The 20,200-nt window shown below is 39.6% G+C and overlaps 1 protein-coding gene across 2 annotated transcripts; it reads right to left on the reverse strand.

Annotated features, from left to right (window-relative positions):
* Positions 1 to 1,360: 1,360 nt before the first annotated feature.
* PABPC1 (poly(A) binding protein cytoplasmic 1) lies at positions 1,361 to 19,430 on the reverse strand. Of its 2 annotated transcripts, none has more exons than XM_087825311.1 (15): positions 18,764 to 19,430; positions 15,210 to 15,403; positions 14,567 to 14,682; positions 11,792 to 11,922; positions 10,111 to 10,205; positions 9,653 to 9,790; positions 9,359 to 9,454; positions 6,044 to 6,316; positions 5,734 to 5,824; positions 4,767 to 4,877; positions 4,523 to 4,677; positions 4,107 to 4,191; positions 3,429 to 3,559; positions 2,685 to 2,778; positions 1,361 to 1,818 (listed from the first exon to the last, which is right to left on the reverse strand). In XM_087825311.1, the coding sequence occupies exons 1-14, from the start codon at positions 18,954 to 18,956 to the stop codon at positions 2,686 to 2,688; spliced, it is 1,902 nt and encodes a 633-aa protein (XP_087681437.1). In that variant the 5' UTR covers positions 18,957 to 19,430; the 3' UTR covers positions 1,361 to 1,818; position 2,685. The 2 variants fall into 2 exon arrangements, with proteins under 2 accessions (XP_087681437.1, XP_087681436.1); XM_087825310.1 differs by having other exon boundaries at positions 11,783 to 11,922; positions 18,764 to 19,429.
* Between the last annotated feature and the right edge of the window lie 770 nt (positions 19,431 to 20,200).

Here is a 20,200-nt window from a genome sequence, read left to right on the forward strand (position 1 = left end):
TTACAATTCAACAGACTATTAAACACCTCTTATAGTCCAGATTGTGACACTATAGCTCGTTTGTGGTTTTTCCTTTGCCCATTGAGCCTGGCCTACCTATGATCTGGGCATAATAACTATGTCTACTGGATCTGGCTCTTGGGATGCACTCAGGAGTACTTGCAAGGAGCTGACATATGAATGGGGGGGAAGTGTGGGTTTGGCACCTGGGGTATTGGGGGTAACCAGTTTGGTTTCATACAACTGTAGTAGCCAGGCAGTCACTTACCACTTTTGCTTTTCACTTCCTTCATGGGAGAGGTCACCACTTCCCATCCAGTCAGAAGTATTTGCAGAACAGATTTATCTGCCATCACATAAAATCATATAAAGCAAGCTACTGTCTGCAAACTCTTATCTGAAACTCTAGATTTTAGAAGAGTTTTAAACTGTGGGAAGTTTATAGATACAACTTCTAAGGTGTCTCAAACTAAAGTCTGTTCCTTTAAAACCTCAAAGCTTGAACTGTTTTGTACTGGATTTTGAAAAATAGGGCATATACTTCTCTACCTTCCTAAAGCATTGAGGAAAAACTTTCATGGTGACTGAGAAATTGTTTTTATCTTAAAGCACTGTCAAGCCCCTTAGAGGCTGAGTCTGTGGTTAGGCAAAATAAAAAATCATTAGAATGCCTATGGCGGGGGAAGGGGGTACACTGTTTTAAACTATGGGACAGAGGTGGGTTTTGTTTCAAAACAGGAAGCCAACCAAAGTGAAAAGCATCCTAGGTACAGAACATTGTAAGGCTTCATCATGCAGAAAGGGCTGACAGTGTCATAGGAATGATTTCATTTGTATTTATTTATTTGCTCTCAAAGGTAATAGAGCTGGTATTGAAACCATTCTCAAAAGTGCATTTAAATTGCCAGGGATTTGTTTCAGGCAGTCCTGGGCCTTGGCCCTGATCTTCTAAAATCAATTCTCTAGAGATAGAGCCCCTAATCTTCATTTTTCAGAAGTACTTTGGGGATAAGGTATTACTGAGATGAAGTCATAATCGTTATCTAAGACCTTTCAAAAATAAGGCTTAAAATGAATCCTAACTTTTTGACATTTAATCAATATAAAAATTATTCCCAAGACACTCTCCTCTATACAGAGTAACTGTTGTTACTGTCTTCTATAAAAATGAAGGCTTAAGCTAATTATCTCCCAGGCTAGAAACCTTAAAATATAGTCATAAACTGGCATCATTTCAAAAAAAATGTTAAGATCATTTAACAAACACAGGCATACCTTTGCCCCTGAAGAGGTTCTTATGCTAATTCCAGCCTATTACCTAGTTACACAAGCCAAGTGAAATAAAATAGCATAACATCACTTTGCACTGTTTAAGGAATTTTTATTAAAGCAAGAATTTTATAATCCAAATTACGTTTCCTTGCTCAGTTACCAATTCTGTTATTTAAAACAGAAGTGACATCCTGAGCTATTCCACAGTAAAGAATTACAAAATTAAAGAAAGGAATGCTTTAAATTTTTGTACTTTGCTGAAAATTCTTTTTCTCAGGATCTATAAAACATTAATTTGTTTTTATATTTTACTATTTTTTTGTGGTTTTTTGTTTTTTGTTTTTAAATCAATAAGTAATCTAGGACTAGCATTATGTTTGCTAGACCTGGCATTTGCTCGGTACATAAGGTCCAAAGTTTCCTTTCCTTTTTTTATTTATTTTATATTTTGCAATGTTTTTTTTTTCCTGTAATATTTAAGTTTTTCGATGTTTAGATATTTTTCTTCGGTGAAGCACGAGTTTCTTTTCGTGGTCCCTGATCAATCTGTAAATGTGGGGGGAAAAAAGATTATAATCATAAAACTTGCTCTGAGACTAGATCTTAATTATTCCAACCACTAAAAAGAAAGGATCATTACACAGAGGTGCTATAAGCATTGCTACAATAGCAACCATATCACAATACAGAAATATGTCAAATTAACATGGTGCACCTTAAACTTGCCCGCTCTGTATCAAATATACTTCAATAAAACCAAAACCAACAAAACAAGATAGGTAAGAAGACCAATACTAGTACTTGTCAGTAGCAAATTAAAGTCTTGGGCTAAATTCAGTCTGCAGCCTTTCTCCCAAGTTCTACTAGAAAATAACCGCACTTGTTTACATACTGTCTATAAGCTATTTTCACACTGTAACACAGTGAGAGTCGAGTTATTGCCAACAAAGACAAGCCTACAAAGCCCAAAATATTTCCTATCTGGTCCCTTACAGAAAAGCTTTGCCAATCTCTGTCCTGGCTAAACGGGCACATTACCCTGTTTCTTGGGAGTACTGAAGGGCAATAGTAGAGGCCCAAGGACAACTGTCATTGCTGCCACCCAAGAAAAAGTATAAGCTAGGAAAGCCCTCTCTAAGAGTAAGGTACACAAAGGGCCAATCCCTGTTACAGGCCATTTAATAAAACTTACTACACAAATATTTAATCAAGCTTTGATTTTGAAAATTCAAGTCAATACCAGGGTAACAGGTAAAATATAATTCTTTTACAGTTCTACTTCTCTGAAAAATTAGCAATACGTTTTGGATTTAATGGTAAAATAAATTTTTTCTATGTTTCAAAATATGCTCAAACTGTTATAAAACATTAAGGAAACAAGCTTAAAACAATAAACATGAGGGAAAGCTCACTTTAAACAGTTGGAACACCAGTGGCACTGTTAACTGCTTTCTGGGCAGCCTCTTTAGCTTGGTGGGCTTGTAGTACAGCTACAGCTTCATCAACCTAAAAAAAAAAAAAAAGAACAAAATGGCTCTGAAAAGGGTTAACTAGAAGAATCTCAACTTGACTATACAAAAAATGTCTATCACAGGTAAAGAAGAAAGAACTATTAACCCAAAAAACATTCCAACTGTATCTGTACCTTTTTGGGTGGGCTCCACTCCACCACCATTTTAGAATTATGAACCCTCTTTTACTTCTTACTCTCTCCCACCAAAAATCCTCCAACTCTTTTTCTAACAAAGTAGTAGCCATTAGGAGAGCATGGAGAGCACAGAGTTAAACAGACTGATCTGAAGCCAAGCCCTGCCACTGTCTAGTTTCGTGAGCACTGGGCAATTATTCAACCTCTCTGTGCTTGTTTCCCCATTTCAGTACCATATTATCAGAACTTGAATATTTATAAAGCTCTTAGAACTCTGCGTGGTTTGTACAAGGTAGGGCAAAAGGTTTACAGTTGTTTGTATAAAAAAAAAGATTAAATAATAACCCAAGAATGAACTGTTTCATGTGCTCACAACTAACTGTAAACCTACTTCTGACCCACCCAGTAGGTAGCACTTCAAAATGTCCAATGAAATGAAGTTCCTACAAAAAGCCCTAAAATATATGTACTCTAAGACGTTGTTAGATAAGTGATAAATTTAAATTACTTTAGAGCGGAGAGACTCTGGAGACTCAAGCATATGAAGTAGTTCTGAATTATCGATCTCCAACAGCATGCCAGTGATTTTACCAGCAAGAGTAGGGTGCATGGCTTGAATGAGAGGAAACAGCCGTTCACCTAGAGACAAAACATTTCAAAAACCACATCAATCAAAAAAATCTTAAAAGGCATCTACCATATTAAAACTGGGACGTAAGAACCTTTTGTATATAGCAAATATATTCTAACCCATGATCCACCATTTCAATACATCTTTTATAGGAAAACTGTTATAAAACAGATTAAGATCCTAAGGCAATTAATTCTTGGCATTCTCAGTTTGGGAAAAAAAAAAGAGATTAAGCTATGTTACTATATTAAAGTGTTAAATCTGTGCTCAGGCAAAGTCAAAGTTCTTTCCTCATTTAGTTCAAATTTCCTCTTCCAACAATGTGGTGGGGATGTATGGCAAGTAGGAGTACAATGCCCTATTACTTTATCCATCAAACGCAACATATTGATAGCTTTCTGGGCTAATCAAATTAGTGAGGCAGGCAAACTGTGCCATCATAATCATCCATGCCAATTCAGATCAATCTTGCTACCCTAGCTATAGTTATTAGATGCAAAGGAGGTCAATGTGTCTATTTTCTAGTCTCTGACTAGGCAAGACACAAGTACTTACCCAACATTTGCTTTTGCTCTTGAGGAGGGGCAGATGCCAACATGGAAGCAGTCAAAGGCTCCTGACCTTGTACATGAACAGCAGGCTAGATGTAAAATAGGAAAATTCCTAAGTTTAAAGTACAGAAGTAATAGCAAGTACAAGGGACAGTCATCACTGGAAGATCAATGAAGTGATAGACTGCAATCTAAACATAATAGAAGCTGAGTGAGTCAGAAATACAACCTAAGAGCTATTAAGAATAGGAAATGTGGAATGCTTGTCTGTTTCCTATAGTACAAGGCAGACAAGGCACTTCTACATAGTATCAATTAATGGGGCAAGACAGCATAAGCTCTCATCATACAGTTGTCTTCAATTTCTTTGATTGCAACCAGACTTCTGTCACGTTTATGAAGAATTCACTAAGTCCCTACCTGCTGCATGGTAACTTGTGGCTGTGCATTAAGATGTTGTTGAGGATTGCGAACTCCTGCAGCATATTTATACTGTGGAACAGTGCGGACAGCAGGAGTAGCTGCAGCAGCAGCCGCTGCAGGACGTGGACCCATTGTCTGTGTTGATGTGTTAGCTACAAAAGAAAACAAAAACATATTTTTGTACATTTACCTTGCTACTTCAAATTGAAGATCAATTTTTACAGGCAGGGTTAAGACTCACCAACACGCTGTGTCGACATGACTCGTGGAACCTGTGAAGAAGCTGGTCTCATAGTACTAAATGGTGGTCTAGGAGCGGCTGGGCGGATAGCACCGGGCATATTTTGGAATGCTGCGTTTAAAGATATGAACACACATTAACGTGGCAAAACTCACTGAAAGTGTTCATGCTGCTTTTTTAGAGCTGAGGTTTCCACAAAAGGCTAAAAGTAAACGCGATTTAACCCTTAGTCTCACACCTGCAGTTTCCCCAGACTTATCAGAGCATCAGTAAATTAACATTCATTCATACAAGTACTTATGAATATCTGAACGTGAACCTCATTCCAAATGCTCCTGCAATACAGCACTATTCTACAGACAGAGCAAGGCTGAGAATGCCAGGACCCTGGTCCTCATACATGAAACAAGATCTTTTAAAACTACTGCCCAACCAAATATGAAATTAAGAGTTGGCTTGTGTCCCGGCCAGTGTGGCTCAGGTGGTTGAGCATCATTCTATGCAACAAAAGGTCATCAGTTTGATTCCCAGTCAGGACACAAATCCAGGTTTCCAGTTCAATCCCTGGTCAGGGTGCATGAGAGAGGCAGCCAATCAATGTTTCTCACACACAGATGTCTCTCTCTCTTCTCTTCAAAAAAAAATCAATAAAAACATATTAAAACAAATAAAGTAAAAAAAGAAAAAAAGAAAAGAAAAAAAAGAGTTGTATCCATCTCCAAACTTACCCTAAAGGGGAGAAAAAAAAGTCAAACCAGCACAGCAATCACTGTTTCAGTAAGACAAAAGTGGTGAGGCATTTTACAACTTTAGTAAGAAAATATGCTAGAATCCCCAATATGAACACTGATAACCATAAATTATGAAAAGCAAGTTAATATACCACTGAAATAGAACCGCTAACTGGCCTCATGTATATTTTTATTCCAAATAATTCATCCCCTTAAGAGAAAAATGGAAGGCTTACGATGAGGTCTGGCACCCTGAGCAGTCCAGCGAGGACTTGGTCTTAGTTGAGCAATTTGGCTAGGAGGATAGTATGCAGCACGGTTCTGAGTCTGTAGAAAGCAAGAAAATACATGAGCGAAAGAAAAAAAGCAAATGCTGCAACTAGCTATATACTCTAAGTATATACCTGGCTATATACTAAATGCAGGTTCTCACACTCTAAGCATTTTTAAAAATTCAATCATTCACGTCTCCTATATTTTCCTCTTAATGCTTTATCATTATTACTTTTGGCACAAAACAAAAAACGACCAAATAGAAAACCGTACCTGTGGGATAGCTGCCATGAAGTAACCTGAAGGAGGTGCTGGCTGGTAGGGGTTGATTACGGGGTTGGGCACAGCTCTCACACTTGCCATTCTCTGCATATACTGGTTAGTGAGGTGAGCCTGGCGCTCTTCTTTGCGCTGAGCTAAAGCTACATACAATGGCTTGGTAGCCACAATTCTACCATTCATTTCTGTAACTGCTTTAGTGGCTTCTTCTGGGGAGGAGAAACATACAAAACCAAACCCTTTGCTGCGACCACCCTCCATCATAACCTATTGAAAGAAAAAAATATTAAACCAGGTTAATGCAGTGGCAGGAGGAGGCACAAAAAGGAGAGCATTACATATAGCTGACTCAAAATAACTAAACCCTGTTAATATTTTCACCCTTTTTCCCACAATTCGTCCTTAGTCCCCAAATATTAAGGGCAAGCTACACACATGCATTAATTATCCGAGCCACGCAAAGGAGGAAGTAAAGGGGTAGAGGCACAACAGCAACTTTTTTAGATATTCAGTTAGATATTAAGATTCAAATATCTAAATACATTCAAGGCCTACTGAATTTGACTCAGCACCACTGGAAATACCCAATTAAAGTGTGACTCTTCCAGCAATTCAAGCTGAAAAAATGCTTTACTACTCTTTAGAGAGAAAGGAGGGAGGGAAAGCAGTTGAATCTTACACATAGTTTAAGGTAAAAAATATCACACTAAAGACCAGAAAGGCCATGAATAGTGGGGTATTATCAATATTCAGGAGGAAGCTTCCATTGGCTGCAAAGAACTCATTAGCCTGGAAATATACACAAGCACGTTACTTAGCTACATTAAACAGTATGTTGGTGACACAGGAGTAAATGAAATAACAGTAAGATAGACTCCAATAATCTCACATGAATCAAAAAAAGAAAAACTTCCCGAGCTCATGGATATAGAAAACAGACTGGTAGGTGAAAGAGGGTTGGGGGACAAGGAAACTGTGTAAAGGCGGTTCAGTATAAACTTCCGGCTACAAAATAAATGATGTAAATGTAATGTACAGTATGGGGACTTTAGTTAACAATGCTGTATTGTATACTTGAAGGTTACTGGGAGAGATCTTAAAAGTTTTCATTGCAAGAAAAATATTTTCTGTGACTGTATAGTGATCCCTTCACAATATATATAAATACTGAACCACTGTTATAGACCTGAAACTAATGTTATACGACAATTATACCTAATAAAGAGTCCAGAAACATACCCATGCAATTATGGGAATTTAGTACGTTAAAGTTAGCATTTAAAAAATAGTGGGGAAGGGGTGGCTCTGTAGCGCAATGGATAGTGCATTGGACTTCTAAAAAATAGTGGGGAAGGATAGACTTTGAATGAACTAATATTTAGTACATGGCCCATTGGGATAACTGAAAAGAATTTAGATCTCTTCTGCACATTACATTAAAAAGTAAATTGCCAGATAGATTCTCAATCCAAATATAAAATGCAAAAATATAGGGGAAAATGTAAGCTGACACAAGATACTGAAGTCCAAAGTGAAAGATTCCAAGAAAATATTTGCAATATAAAACAAAAGGCTGACATAAAATTATCCCTAAGTTAATAAAAACAACTAATGCAATATAAAAATATGCAAAGAAAGGCAAAAAAGGTTAACACATGAAAACCATGTCACCATTTGAAAAGATATATACTGCTTTCTACTAGTAGAAATTTGTTCAGCCCTTTTGGACAACTTTGTACCTATTTTAAATATACATATCCACAAACCAGCAATTTCAATTCTAGTACTTTAGAAACACTGGCATGTATGCAGAGCTATACATATGGGTAAAAATGTTTCAAAAGGTGGATTTAACAGTGCAAACATGCAAAGCAACCCAAATACTTATCAATACAGGTACAGTAAGATAATTTATGTTGTATTCATACCATAAATATTTAGATCTTAGCAAAAAAAAAAAAAGGGGGGGGGGGGGCAATGCCTGAAATATGTATTTAAATAAAACAGCAAATTGCAGAATACGTATGGCATAATCGTGTTTTCTAAAAACTATTTATATAAATATATATATCTTTTGGACAAGTATGAAAAATTATCTGGGAATGCCATCCTTTTTGGAGACTAAAAATGGACACAGGAGTCACCTTTCACTTTTTGTCCTTCTGCGTTATGTTTTTTTTTCAGCAAGCATTATGAAATCAACATAGTGACCTCCTCCTCCAAAATAAATTCTTGCCAAACTTTTCACCTCCTTGCAAACCGTGATATTATAATCCACAAAGGACTTAAAAAAAAAAAAAAAAAAAGATTTAACAAGGGCTATCCTTTGTAAAACATGCATGCATCGTACAATCAAAATAAACTGATGCATAATGTTCAGTTTAAACAACTTTCAGGGAACATACTGAGGATAAAGACACTCAGGAGTAAATTCTGCTGCACTCCAGGTACTCTTTACAAAAGCACAGGCTGAAACACAAAGCAAACCACATCACTTGCTTTTTTATTTGTATTCATCTACTGTGCCCCTAACATTTCCTCATTTTCTCAGAGAAGCTTCCTCGGTCAAAGGTTTGCCAGGAAAAGCTGAGTAGAAAGATGAGCCACAGGTCATTCAAGAGCACTCAGTTTTAACTTTTCCTATACTCTTTGAGAACCTGACTTAAGTTTTAGACACTACTCCCACCTCCCCACCTCCAAAGTACATGCGCTCAAACTACATACAGAGATTTTTGGACCCCAAACCACCACATAAAACACCTAGAGCAGAGGATCTTAAATCAAAATTCCAGAATTTAGAATAGAATCCTCTTGTATTTCTCAATTTCTGATTTCAAGTAAAAGGAAAAATGATCTCGTTATTGCTATAACGGGGCTTAAAGTTTGACTCCCCAGAATGAGTAAGTGAATATAGATTAGCCCAACAGTTAACAGGTATAGTTCCATAATAAACTGCCTACTTTAACCAGTAAAAACACTAGTTTAACAAAGTGTAGAAGAGTGCATATCATTGAGGATCAATCAGTAACTACGGTCATCAACTGCAGCCTTCCTCCAGAAAGAATTCAGAACTCTCCATCTGCAAAAATAACCCATTGGTCTACAACAGCCACATCAAATATGAATTTTTTTTAAATAATGAAGCAAAAACTTGATTTCCAGGAAAAGATTGATTTTTGGGGGTGGGGACCTACTTGACTAATCATTTACAGAGTAAAAAAAAAAGAACTAAATTGATGTGAAATTTAAATACATTCATGGATTTTTCCAAAATCTTGAAAAAAAAAAAAAAAGACATCATATGCTTACCTTTGCACTAGTGATTGTACCAAATGGAGAAAACTCTTTCCGGAGACGTTCATCATCAATACCATCATCAAGATTTTTCACATAAAGGTTAACACCCTAAAAAAAGAAAAAAGAAAACTGTAGAAAAAGGAAGAAAACCTTGGTGGTACTTAAGCACACTTCCTACTGTTTTACCCCATGTTTCTTCTCCTTTCCTCCTCTCAAATCTCCCCATTACTCTGGCAGTAAATAAAATAAACATAAAATAGGTTTCCTCATCCCTGTCTTATTTTGCTTGTTCAACTGAAAATGAACCTGGTATCTGGTGATCCTGTCCTGCTTCATCTGTTCAAATTTGCGCTTAAGTTCCGTCTGCCGTTCCACTTTTTTCTGAGCTCGGCCAACGTAAATTTGTTTTCCATTGAGCTCCTTTCCATTCATCTCATCCACAGCCTTATAGAAATAACAAAAACTTTAATTATTAACTTGAAATGTGGAAGTTCATTTATTTAACTTTAAAGTTAGGTTATGAAAGCTAAAGATAGGCCCATCACAAAAACTAAACTTTAATGTTTTGGGAAAATATAGGTTTCCAATTTATACCCTCAAAATATATAAAATCCAAGTAATTCAAAACAATGCATGCAAAGATGAACACATAAAACAGCCATTGGTATGCATGTAAATTCAACATAAGAACGACCAAGTTTTATATTCCTTTACTATAAAATATAGAAAACCCAGTGCCTTTAATTAGTATATTTAAGTCTTACTTTCTGTGCATCTTCATGCCTTTCGAAGCTTACGAATCCAAAACCTTTGGATTTTCCACTTTCATCGGTCATTACTTTCACACTTAAGGCAGGTCCTAAAAGAAAATTTTTTTTAATGACTCAAAGATATTCCATACAACATTTAGTTTATACATTTCAAATTTCAACACACAAAAACAAAGCCATGCATAGGCATTAAATAGTCTCTTCAAAGACCCTTTATTTCTACTAAGAAGCTAAGTAAATACTCTGTTCCCTGAAACATTCCTACTTCCATTTATGGAGGTATGTTTTAGACAACTGTAAAAAAATGAAGTCTGTAAAAAAATGAAGTTTTATTCTTAGCAATAGTACAAAACAGATTTGTGGGGTTGTTTTTTTTAACCCAACAATTTGGTTTCCTTAACATCAGAATTGACAAATAAGAATTTCTTAAGCCCACTTGATTTCAACAGTCAGTTGAGGGAATACAGGGTCTGACATTTGGGAAGACCAAGAATCACCTGGAGGTGGCATGTTTCTGAATTCACATGCCCCCTCCACACCCCCTCAAGTGAAAAAGACACTTAACTGAGGTGGGTATTATCTCAGGTAGGCGGGGCAAAAAAGGCTAAAAATCACATTTGATTGTAGAGAATTTGCAAGATGTATGAGCATAGGTAGATTGTTATTTCTGAATGTGCCTTGGTACTAAGGTTGTACTTTCAATCTCTGCTATGCAAAGCCATAAAAAGAATATAATTGACAAACTTACATATTGGTGGTCAACTGACAGCATTACTCATTTGAAATAAGTGGTTAACAATATCCAACCCAATTTTAGAAATAATGACATTTTCCTCATCTTACACAATTCATCTTTGTGCAAAATAACCATTTTTTTTTTGCTTAAAGAAGTAGAGACGTTCAATGTGGAATGTTAGCTTGGCAATAGAAACATATTAGATTTCCTAATTCTTTATCATTTCAAGTGCTTTAAAAAAAAGCCACCAAAGTTCAACACAAGGAAAACAAAGAGTATGGAGCAAGCAAATCATATGCAAAAGTATACAAGTTCATCTTCTGCTCACACACACACTATCTAAAGTAAAGCTGGTTATACTTCATACACTTGAAGTTTAATGAAATTAATTTGAAATGCAAGGGAGTAGTACTTAAGATTCCAAGGAGATATCAAGAGGCCATCCCAAGGAGATATCCCTGGAAAATCTGGATCTTTGGCCTTCTTTAAAAGTCAGTTTTTTAAATTGTTCAAACATGCTATTGATAATGACCAAAGAGCCTAAAGCTGGCCAGCTTTCCTGTCCCATAATTAAACACTGCACTCCAACCTAAGTTGGCTGTGTCATATGGTGCCTCTGGTGAGATGGGATTTGTAAGTGGTTAAGTCCACCACCATTTAACACAGCAAAACCTTTTAAATCTGGTCCAATTACAGTCACACCTTACAGTGCTAATACAATGCTATTAATCTTTAAAGTGGATAGAATTCTATTTATATACTACTCTGTAGTATAATAAGACTATCAGTAGCTTAATCCAAAAAACTATAAATATTTTAAGTACTGTACCATGTAAATATTTTCATATATTTTTAGTAAAATTAGCCAGAACTAATATTGAGCAATTACTTAAAACTTTTGAGTGTAAAAATTTAATTCAGACACATTACCAAACTTGCCAAAGAGATCCTTAAGGCGCTCATCATCCATGTCTTCTCCAAAATTCTTGATGTAAACATTGGTGAACTCTTTTGCTCTAGCTCCAAGTTCTGCTTCTCGTTCTTTACGAGACTTAAATCGCCCAACAAATCTAAAAAAATATGTAAGGACTATAAAATTAGGTTCCATTTTATGAAGTTCAGATTAATTAAGCCTGATGGGTTGATTTTGTAAATGTTACTGATAATTTCAGAATCTCTAATAAAGAGTACACTGTAAAACAGAAATAGAGCCTCAACTGAAAAAATGAAAACATAAAACAAACTTCGTAACTGTAGTCACTAGAAAAACATTTTTTCGTCTTCAATTTTTTTTGGGGGGGAGGGGAGGGAAAAGGGGAAGGGGAGGGAAAGGGGGGTGGGGGGAAAGAGCAAGCCATCAATTTGTTGTTCCACTTATTTATGCCTTCATTGGTTCTTACATGTGCCCTGACCAGGGATCGAACCTGCAACCGTGGCATATTGGGACAATACTCTACTTAGCTACCTACCGTGCCAGGGCAAAGAACATTTTTCTTAACCCACACTTCTCTCCCTTCTGTCCAGCTAACCCAGGTTTAAAGAGATCACACCTGCAGATGGGTGGGTGCCAATGTGCCCTGACCAGGTGATGCAGTTGGCGGGAGCATCGCTCTGTACGCCGAAAGGTTGCAGGCTGAGATTCTCCGTCAGGGCACATACCTGGGTAGCGGGTTAGATCTCAGGTCCAGGTGCACACAGGAGGCAACCAATCTATGTTTCAGTGTTTCTCTCTTCCTCTCTCAAAAACACATCCTCGGGTGAGGAATTAAAAAAAAAAAGAAAAAGAAAAAAGGACAAAAACTTTCACAGCTGCTATTTCAAAACGCGCTTGCACTTCATTTGCAATCTCCTAACTTAAAATGTATCTTAATTCTGTACTTAACACACAAGAGCCCCACATAATTTTCTTTACATTATCAAATGTGTTTAAGAATTTAGTTTTACCCTAATATAATAGTACATGCGTCATTGAAGAACATTTAATATATGTCAAAGTAAGAACATTTTCTATAATCCCACTCAAATCATGACTGACTTTTCATGTTTCCTGTGGTTAAGAACACTGAAGGATAGCTATGATTTTATTTCCTTGTATCACCCCCCACCCACCCATATGGTGGTGCTTCTCCATGTTATCTTTATAAATGTTCTCAATGATAGCATAACAACCCACTGTGGCCATCACTGTTTGCAAAAACTCTCTGCCTTGGTAAGTAATGCTACAACTTTATGACTTTATTTGCTCTTATGACAGAGATGCAGAAACCACAGTTCAAAAGAGTATATAAGTGATCTTAAGTCTATACGTACAAACTTTTCCAAAAGGAAAAGTTTCATTTTATATTCAAAACATCAATAAACCAAGTCTTTACCTAATCTAGACACCCCCCCCCCCCCGCCCTAGTGATGGGCACTTTCCCCTCCTTGAAGCACTGCTGACAAGCAAACTGTTTTCATCTGCGAATACTGATGCTGAATATTTCTCCTTTAAATGTACTTAAGAATTTCCCTTTGTAAACCAGTTGCTGGTTCTTAGACTTGGATTCTTCACATATTACAAAATCTTTCCTTCACCATGTAATTGACAGAGAATCCAAACAGGTAACACCATATACATGACTCCTTCATGTCCAGACTGATTACACCACTTGATGCCCTAGTTTATGAGAACCACACCTTAAGAGTGATGCAGCTGACTTATCATCAAACCCAATTTGTATGCCATCGTTACACAGCAACATAAACTCACAGATCATTTACAATATGACCTCACAGGGGAATTTACCCAGATTCACTGACATTGGAGATTAACACATTTAAGATTTGTCATTTCTTTGGGCTCATAAAATCTGTATTCTTACAACCTGTTGCGGAAATAATCTTACGCAAGTTTTATCAGCATCAATAACTAATTTTAAAAACATTTTTATTGATTTTAGAAAGAAGGGGTGGGAATCGATGTGAAAGAGAAGCATCAATCAGCTTCCTCCTGTGAACCCCTACCAGGGATCAAGCCCACAACCTAGGCATGTGCCCTGACTGGGAATCCAATCAGCAACCTTTTGGTGCACAGGACTATGTTCAACCAACTGAGCAAAACCAGCCAGGCCATCAGCATTATTATTTTAAAAGTATGCAACTTTTAAGAACAAGTTTATTTTAGAAAGATTAATCATAAAGACTTCTGGTTTAATTCAGCTTTTTCTTTACAGGGGTAAGGGGAGTTCAAAAGGTTAAAAAACAACTTTAAACTCAATCCATAAACTAGAGCAGCAGAACCGAGTTACACCAGGCTCAGAATTTAGACCACTATGGTTTGTATCCTAGTCCATCTGTCATGCCAGCATTTAATTACAGGCAAATTATTTTAGCCAGTTTCCTCAAATATAAAATGGGCTAATAACTACCTCAGGAGTTAAAATTACATTTCTATCTGGATTCCTAGTTGTTCAACTATGAACTTGTTTTGAAAAAGCTCTATCTCCCAGTATACCCATTTTCCCCTTTTTCATTTTGGTTTGAATTTTATTATTTACCATTATTTGTTGTATGTTACGTTGAGTGTGAAGACAATTATAAAATCTACCCCAAGATAGAGGTTTATTTTCACTGTTATCTCTTTACAAACACAAATACATTAACTTAAAATATTAACGTACTGATTTAAACTATTATAGAGATCCAAAGTACGATTAACTAAATTTCAATACTTACACTTTGCGATCATTTAGAAGCATCCCATTCATTTTTTCAATAGCTCTTTCAGCTGCTTCCTGTGTCTCAAAATGTACAAATCCATAACCCTTGGAACCATTTTCATCACAAACCACCTAGGGAAAAATGTAGAGCAGTTTTTCATTACTTACTATCCATTTAGCTTTTCCCAATGTTCAGAAATACATCTGACCAACACTGATCAGGTGGAGGGAGGCCTAGAGGAGCTGACACCCCAGCACAGTCCAAACCCACATATAACTTTGACTCCCTAAATACTTAAAAGCTGTCCCTCTGTCTCCATGGGGGATTGGTTCCAGGATCCCAAAGGATACCAACATCTGTGGATGTTCAAGTCCCCTGTATAAAACGGTGTAGAACAACGCAGTCGGCCTTTACATCCACAGATTCCCAACGAGACAGAAAACAATACAGGTATATGTTGAGAAAAAAAAATCTGCATTTAAGTGGACACACAGTTCAAATGTGTGTTGTTCAAGGGTCAATGTAACTGTCAGTCACCTAGCTTGGGTATTTGGGAAATAAAGATATCCAGTAATAGAGATATGGCTGCTATTTTAAGGAATAAACTACAAGTAACTAAAATACTGTAAATATGTTTACCTGTCACATTTTTGCTTACCTTACATGAAAGGATGTTACCAAAAGCAGAAAATGTATCATACAGTGCTTTATTATCAATGGATTTGTCCAAATTTTTAATGAATATGTTGCCGACTCCACTTTTGCGCAGTGATGGATCACGCTGAGACCACATGATGCGAACTGGCTTGCCCTTTATAACATCAAAATTCATGGTGTCCAAAGCACGCTCCGCTGCAGGAAGGACATTTTCATAGCGAATTGTTACTTCAAAAATTTTACAGGCCACTTAAAATTTTATGAACTACTGTGTGTGGGAGCCGTGGTTGGGCCCACAGTCTATTTCTTCGAACTTCAAGACGGCTGGACCTTACCTTACACTAGTTGAGATTTAAATCGTGTAACACATAGAAAGACATATCAGAAACCCCAAATTTCCCACCTGTTAATGAATGACATATCACTAATAATGTATTTCTAAAACAAGCTTTCCCTTTAATTGCCATTGTATTTAAAAGCACCTTTTTGCTCCTAGTCAACATAAAATTAAGATTTTCACATAAAACCTGCTTAATGAGCAATATAAAAAACGCTAGGCAATTGAAGATTATCCACAGGCTAAGCATAGTTAATAAATTTTTGAGCATTTTACTTTTTCCCCATTGCTTGCTAAATTGGTCCTTTCATTGGCAGCTTATTACTGCCAATGTTACACAAAAATTAGTTCATTTTCTTAAAAAATAAAAGTCCCTGAATTATTGGGGGGATTTCAGAGATTCATGGCACAACTTCCTATTAACATTTTAACAAAAAAAGGAAAGGCTATACCTATTCAGATCAAGATTTGAATCAGGGCCCACCCGGGCATGGCTCAGAGGTTGAGCATTGGCCTAGGATCCAGATCTTGGTTGATTCCAGGTCAGGGCAAATGCCTGGATTGCAGGCTTGATCCCCAGTCTGGGGCATGCAGGAGGCAGCCGATCAATGATAACTCTCATCATTTATGTTTCTATCTTTCTCTCTCCCTTCCTCTCTCTGAAATCAGTAAAGATATATTTAAAACAACACACAAAACTAATGTGAAGTTGAGCATACTCAGCTGTATAATACAAAATTTTTGAAATACCAGGTCTATAATATTCACAATTCACTATTAACATTTTCTTGACATATAAAACCAATTTTATCTTAGGTAACTTTTGTACTTAATAACTGATTATTTAATCAATCTGGATAGTGCTAGAAAATTTCAAAATCTACCCTATGATTTCAGGATCTATGAAGAATTATGTGCACCCATACCATTTCAGAAATACTTACTAGAGAAGTTGAGACTAAGTAAAAAAAAAATAAAAAATATTTAAGTGAAAAAGACTAGTCCCTTAAGAGGAGAAAAACAGTCCATTTTAAGTTCTACACCAAGTTTCACAAATTCCATGCCAATGTAACTAAAGTTATTGAGAGAGCCAATTTTCTGGCCGCTTCTTTTTATAAATGAAAGTTTCCTTTTCTAGAAGAGAGTGAAGAAAGATAAGCTGTCAGCTCATTATCAATTGACCACACCTACTCAGCTCCCCTAGTTTTTTTAGCTGATTTTGCTTAAGCAACTTTTGAATGAGTCACTTCTTCCTGTTAAATTGGAAACTAACTGGTCACTTTCGGAAGCTATTCTACAAGTCCATCCATGTAGCAATAAATTTAAAAAAAGAAAAAAGAAAACCACTGAAAAAAACTATTTGGAAGAATAGTAATTTGTACATATAGAAAACAAATAAATGGAAGATGGAAAACTGCTATTTTCTTTTGAGCATAGCACTGTTCTATTAATATAGACTGAAAATACCATTATAACAATGGTAACCCATAGTTCATCTTTTTTCAAATTCCAAAAAATTAAAAAAGTTGTTTCTTTGGATTTAAAGTGGTTAAGCTTAAAACGAAAATAAAAGCCACTTTTCAAAAGTTACCATTTTTGATCTCTAGGATGTGCTCAAGTTTTCTCTAACAACTCTTTAGACTGTGATTACCTGACCCAAACTTATGTTCCCTAATATTACTTTATCTTCTATTCAGTGATCAACTGTGCCCGAGTTGGGAAGAACTATCGTGGAGTGATACTTGGAGGTACTGCTTAGAGCAAAAGGGCCAGGAACCAGCAGTGCAATTTTACAACTTCTGGCTCAGTGTCACTCAATAGTCTGCCTACCCCAAATCCCAATATTAACTTTACCTAGTGGAAAGCTGATAATTAAGTAACTTGAGTTCTACTAAATGAATTTAATAAAATAAAGATTTAAATTCCACCCTTAAGGCCTTTTCTACAAAAATAAAAACAAATTTCTTATATTTCAGAATACCTGACATGTATTTAAGCAGCCTGCGGGAAAAGAAGCAAAATTGAGCCATAAAATCAACTGAAGCTGCCTTGGAATTAAATTGATTCAGATATAAAGAAAAAATCCTGGCAATACACATCAGGCCACATATCTTATCTACCAAATTTTGTTTTTGTGAATGTCAAAATAAAAATACAAGATTAGCAATATACTTCCCCATAAGTTTCAAGCTAATGAGAGCCTGTTACTCAGTACTCATGATTCTTCATGACTTCCAGTTATTCTGGATCACTTTTTAAAAAATAAAGAAACTTGAACTACTTCAATGCCACACAAGTAATAATGATCCATCCCACACTTCGTTCACAAGTAACACTTTACAGCCAAAATTGGCGAATACACTTTTTTTAGTAAAACCCCTCAAAATCATAAGGGCTATTTCAGAAAAGACAACATTCTGAACAAGTTGCCAGTACTACGAAATTAACCTGATTTAAAGTTTTAAATGATCTAAATGCCCTGAGAAAACGATGGCCTTCAAAGGGGTCATCCTTCACATCCCCTCCTCCAACCCTGCAGTTAGTGTTAGGAGTGAAAAGTGCTTGAACTAGGGGAAAAAACCCCAAATGCATGGCTCGTGGCTAATTCACGTTTCTAGAGCCACCAGTCACTGACAAGCTATTAGGAATGCAATTAGAAACCTGAGGACCACCACCACATCGCCGCATTAACTTTATCCTAAGACCCTGTAGCTCCCCCAGGAGATGGGGCCAGAGGCAGACACAGGCCTCGGGCCTGGGAGGTAACAGGGTTCAACACGTGGTAGTGCCCGAGCCCCGAGCCGCACTTCCTCCCGGGCCGCGGCGCCCGCCAGGCTCGCGTGGTAGGAGCGCCTCTACCTACTGCCGTAAAAGGGGGCTCGGCGCCCCGCAATCCCGGAAGCGCCGCGGAAGAACCCCATCTCACCAACCCTCCCCGCGCGTCATCACCCTAAAGTTTGAGAGCGGCTGAGGCCGAGAAAATGGTTGCAAAGGAGGAAGTGAGCAGGCGTGCGAGGGGCGTGCGGCGGCCGGCGGCGCGTGTTCCCGCCGGCACCGGCAGCCGGGGTCTCGGCGCCCGAGCCTCCCCGCCGGCCCTCGGGGAGGGAGGGGTGTGACATGCCCTCCCGCCCCCGCCCCCGGGCCCGCCGGCCTACCCGCCCGCCCGCCGCCGCCTGAGCCTCATGGCCGCCCGCCCGCCCGCCCGGCCCGGCTCTCACCGTCCGCCGGCTGCTGGAAGTTCACATACGCGTAGCCCAGGGAGCGGCGGGTGATCATGTCCCTGCAGACCCGGATGGAGAGGATGGGCCCGGCCGGGCTGAACTTCTCGTAGAGCATCGCCTCGGTCACGTCGGGGTGTAGGTCCCCCACGTAGAGCGAGGCCATAGGGTAGCTGGGGGCGCTGGGGTTCATCTCGGCACGGCTGCCCGCAGGGCCACAGGCCGCGACCTTTCCGTGAGAGGAGGAGAGCGAGTGCTGGGGCCGGGGGCCGGCGCCGGGGGGAGGGGAGCGGGGGCAAGCGCAGAGGGACAAAAATCAACCGGAATCGAAAACTACTCAACAGCCGCAGGAACGGGGTCGATCCGCTGCCGCTGGCCGCTGGCTGCCGGCTGGGGAGCGAGGGTGGCGGTGTCGGGTCCGGGCAGCGAGAAGGCCTCGGTCTCTTGGTTCCTTCTTGGAGCAGCTGCGGGGCCGCGGGCGGGTCGGTCTCGGCTGCTTCACCGGGTTATTTTATAAAAAGGAAGAAAAAAAATAAAAGTCTCCGGCGGGGGAGACGCGGACTTTTTGTAAATTTTTTTTTGGGTTTTTTAAGAGATTTTTTAAGATTTTTTTGGGTTTTTTTAATAATAAATGTGTGTTCCGAGCCCGGAGCACACACTCCGCACTCTCAGCACTAACCGCCGGGGAGAAGGGGAAGCACCGCCTCCTGCACCCTCTACTTATACCGCACGGGGCACTCGCCCCGCCCCAGCGCGCCTGACGCCAGGACCCTACGTGAGCGTCGGCGCCGGAGGAGGAGGAGGAGAAGAGAGGGCGAGAGGGAGGAGGGCAGAGAAAACAGGAGGAGGAGAGAGCAGAGAGGAAGGGAGGCGGTGGCGGCGGCGGCGGCTGCGGGTATAGGGGTGGGGCTGGGGCAGGGGCGGGGATTCTGCGCAGGCGCCCGCGGCCGGGGGCGGGGCCCGCGCTGCGTAGGGCGCGTGGGGGAGGGGAGGGCCGGCTCCTGGGCGGCTCCGGGAGTCGTCGGGTGGCACCGCCCCTCCTCCCACACTCCCCGCCCCCGCCTCCACCCGGAGGAGCGTTAACCCGTCGCCGCCGCGGTGAGCGGTGCGCGGGGCTTCCGGGTTCCTCGGCACTAACCACCCCCACGTGCGCGGCTGCCCCGGCCTCTTCCCGCCGCCGCCAGCCCAGCTTCGTTCGCCCCGGTCCCCGAGGGTCGTCGGGCACGAGTGGCCCGGCGTGGTCCCTTCCAGACCCAGTTTATGAGACGTGCGTGAAAGGAGCCGGAGCCGGCTTCCCCGTTCCTACCGGACCGCACTACGAGTCCCGGCGGGCACCGCCGCCCCGCGCATCGGCCGCAGGAGCGGTGCCTGCTGGGAGCTGGAGTCCTCAACGGCCGCGGCGCCCGCTGACCCCAACCGGCCGCGGGCCCCGGCGGC

The sequence above is a fragment of the Miniopterus natalensis genome, chromosome 16 (genome assembly GCF_054644295.1).
Source record: "Miniopterus natalensis isolate mMinNat1 chromosome 16, mMinNat1.hap1, whole genome shotgun sequence".
NCBI lineage: Eukaryota > Metazoa > Chordata > Mammalia > Chiroptera > Miniopteridae > Miniopterus > Miniopterus natalensis.

Coding starts and splice junctions, on each gene's coding strand:
- PABPC1 (XM_087825310.1), bottom strand. CDS start 18,956: ATGAACCCCAGCGCCCCCAGCTACCCTATGGCCTCGCTCTACGTGGGG. Junction 10,206..11,782: donor GGATCTCTTTGGCAAGTTTG/GTAATGTGTCTG, acceptor ATTTTCTTTTAG/GACCTGCCTTAAGTGTGAAA. Junction 4,192..4,522: donor CACAAGTTACCATGCAGCAG/GTAGGGACTTAG, acceptor TTTTACATCTAG/CCTGCTGTTCATGTACAAGG.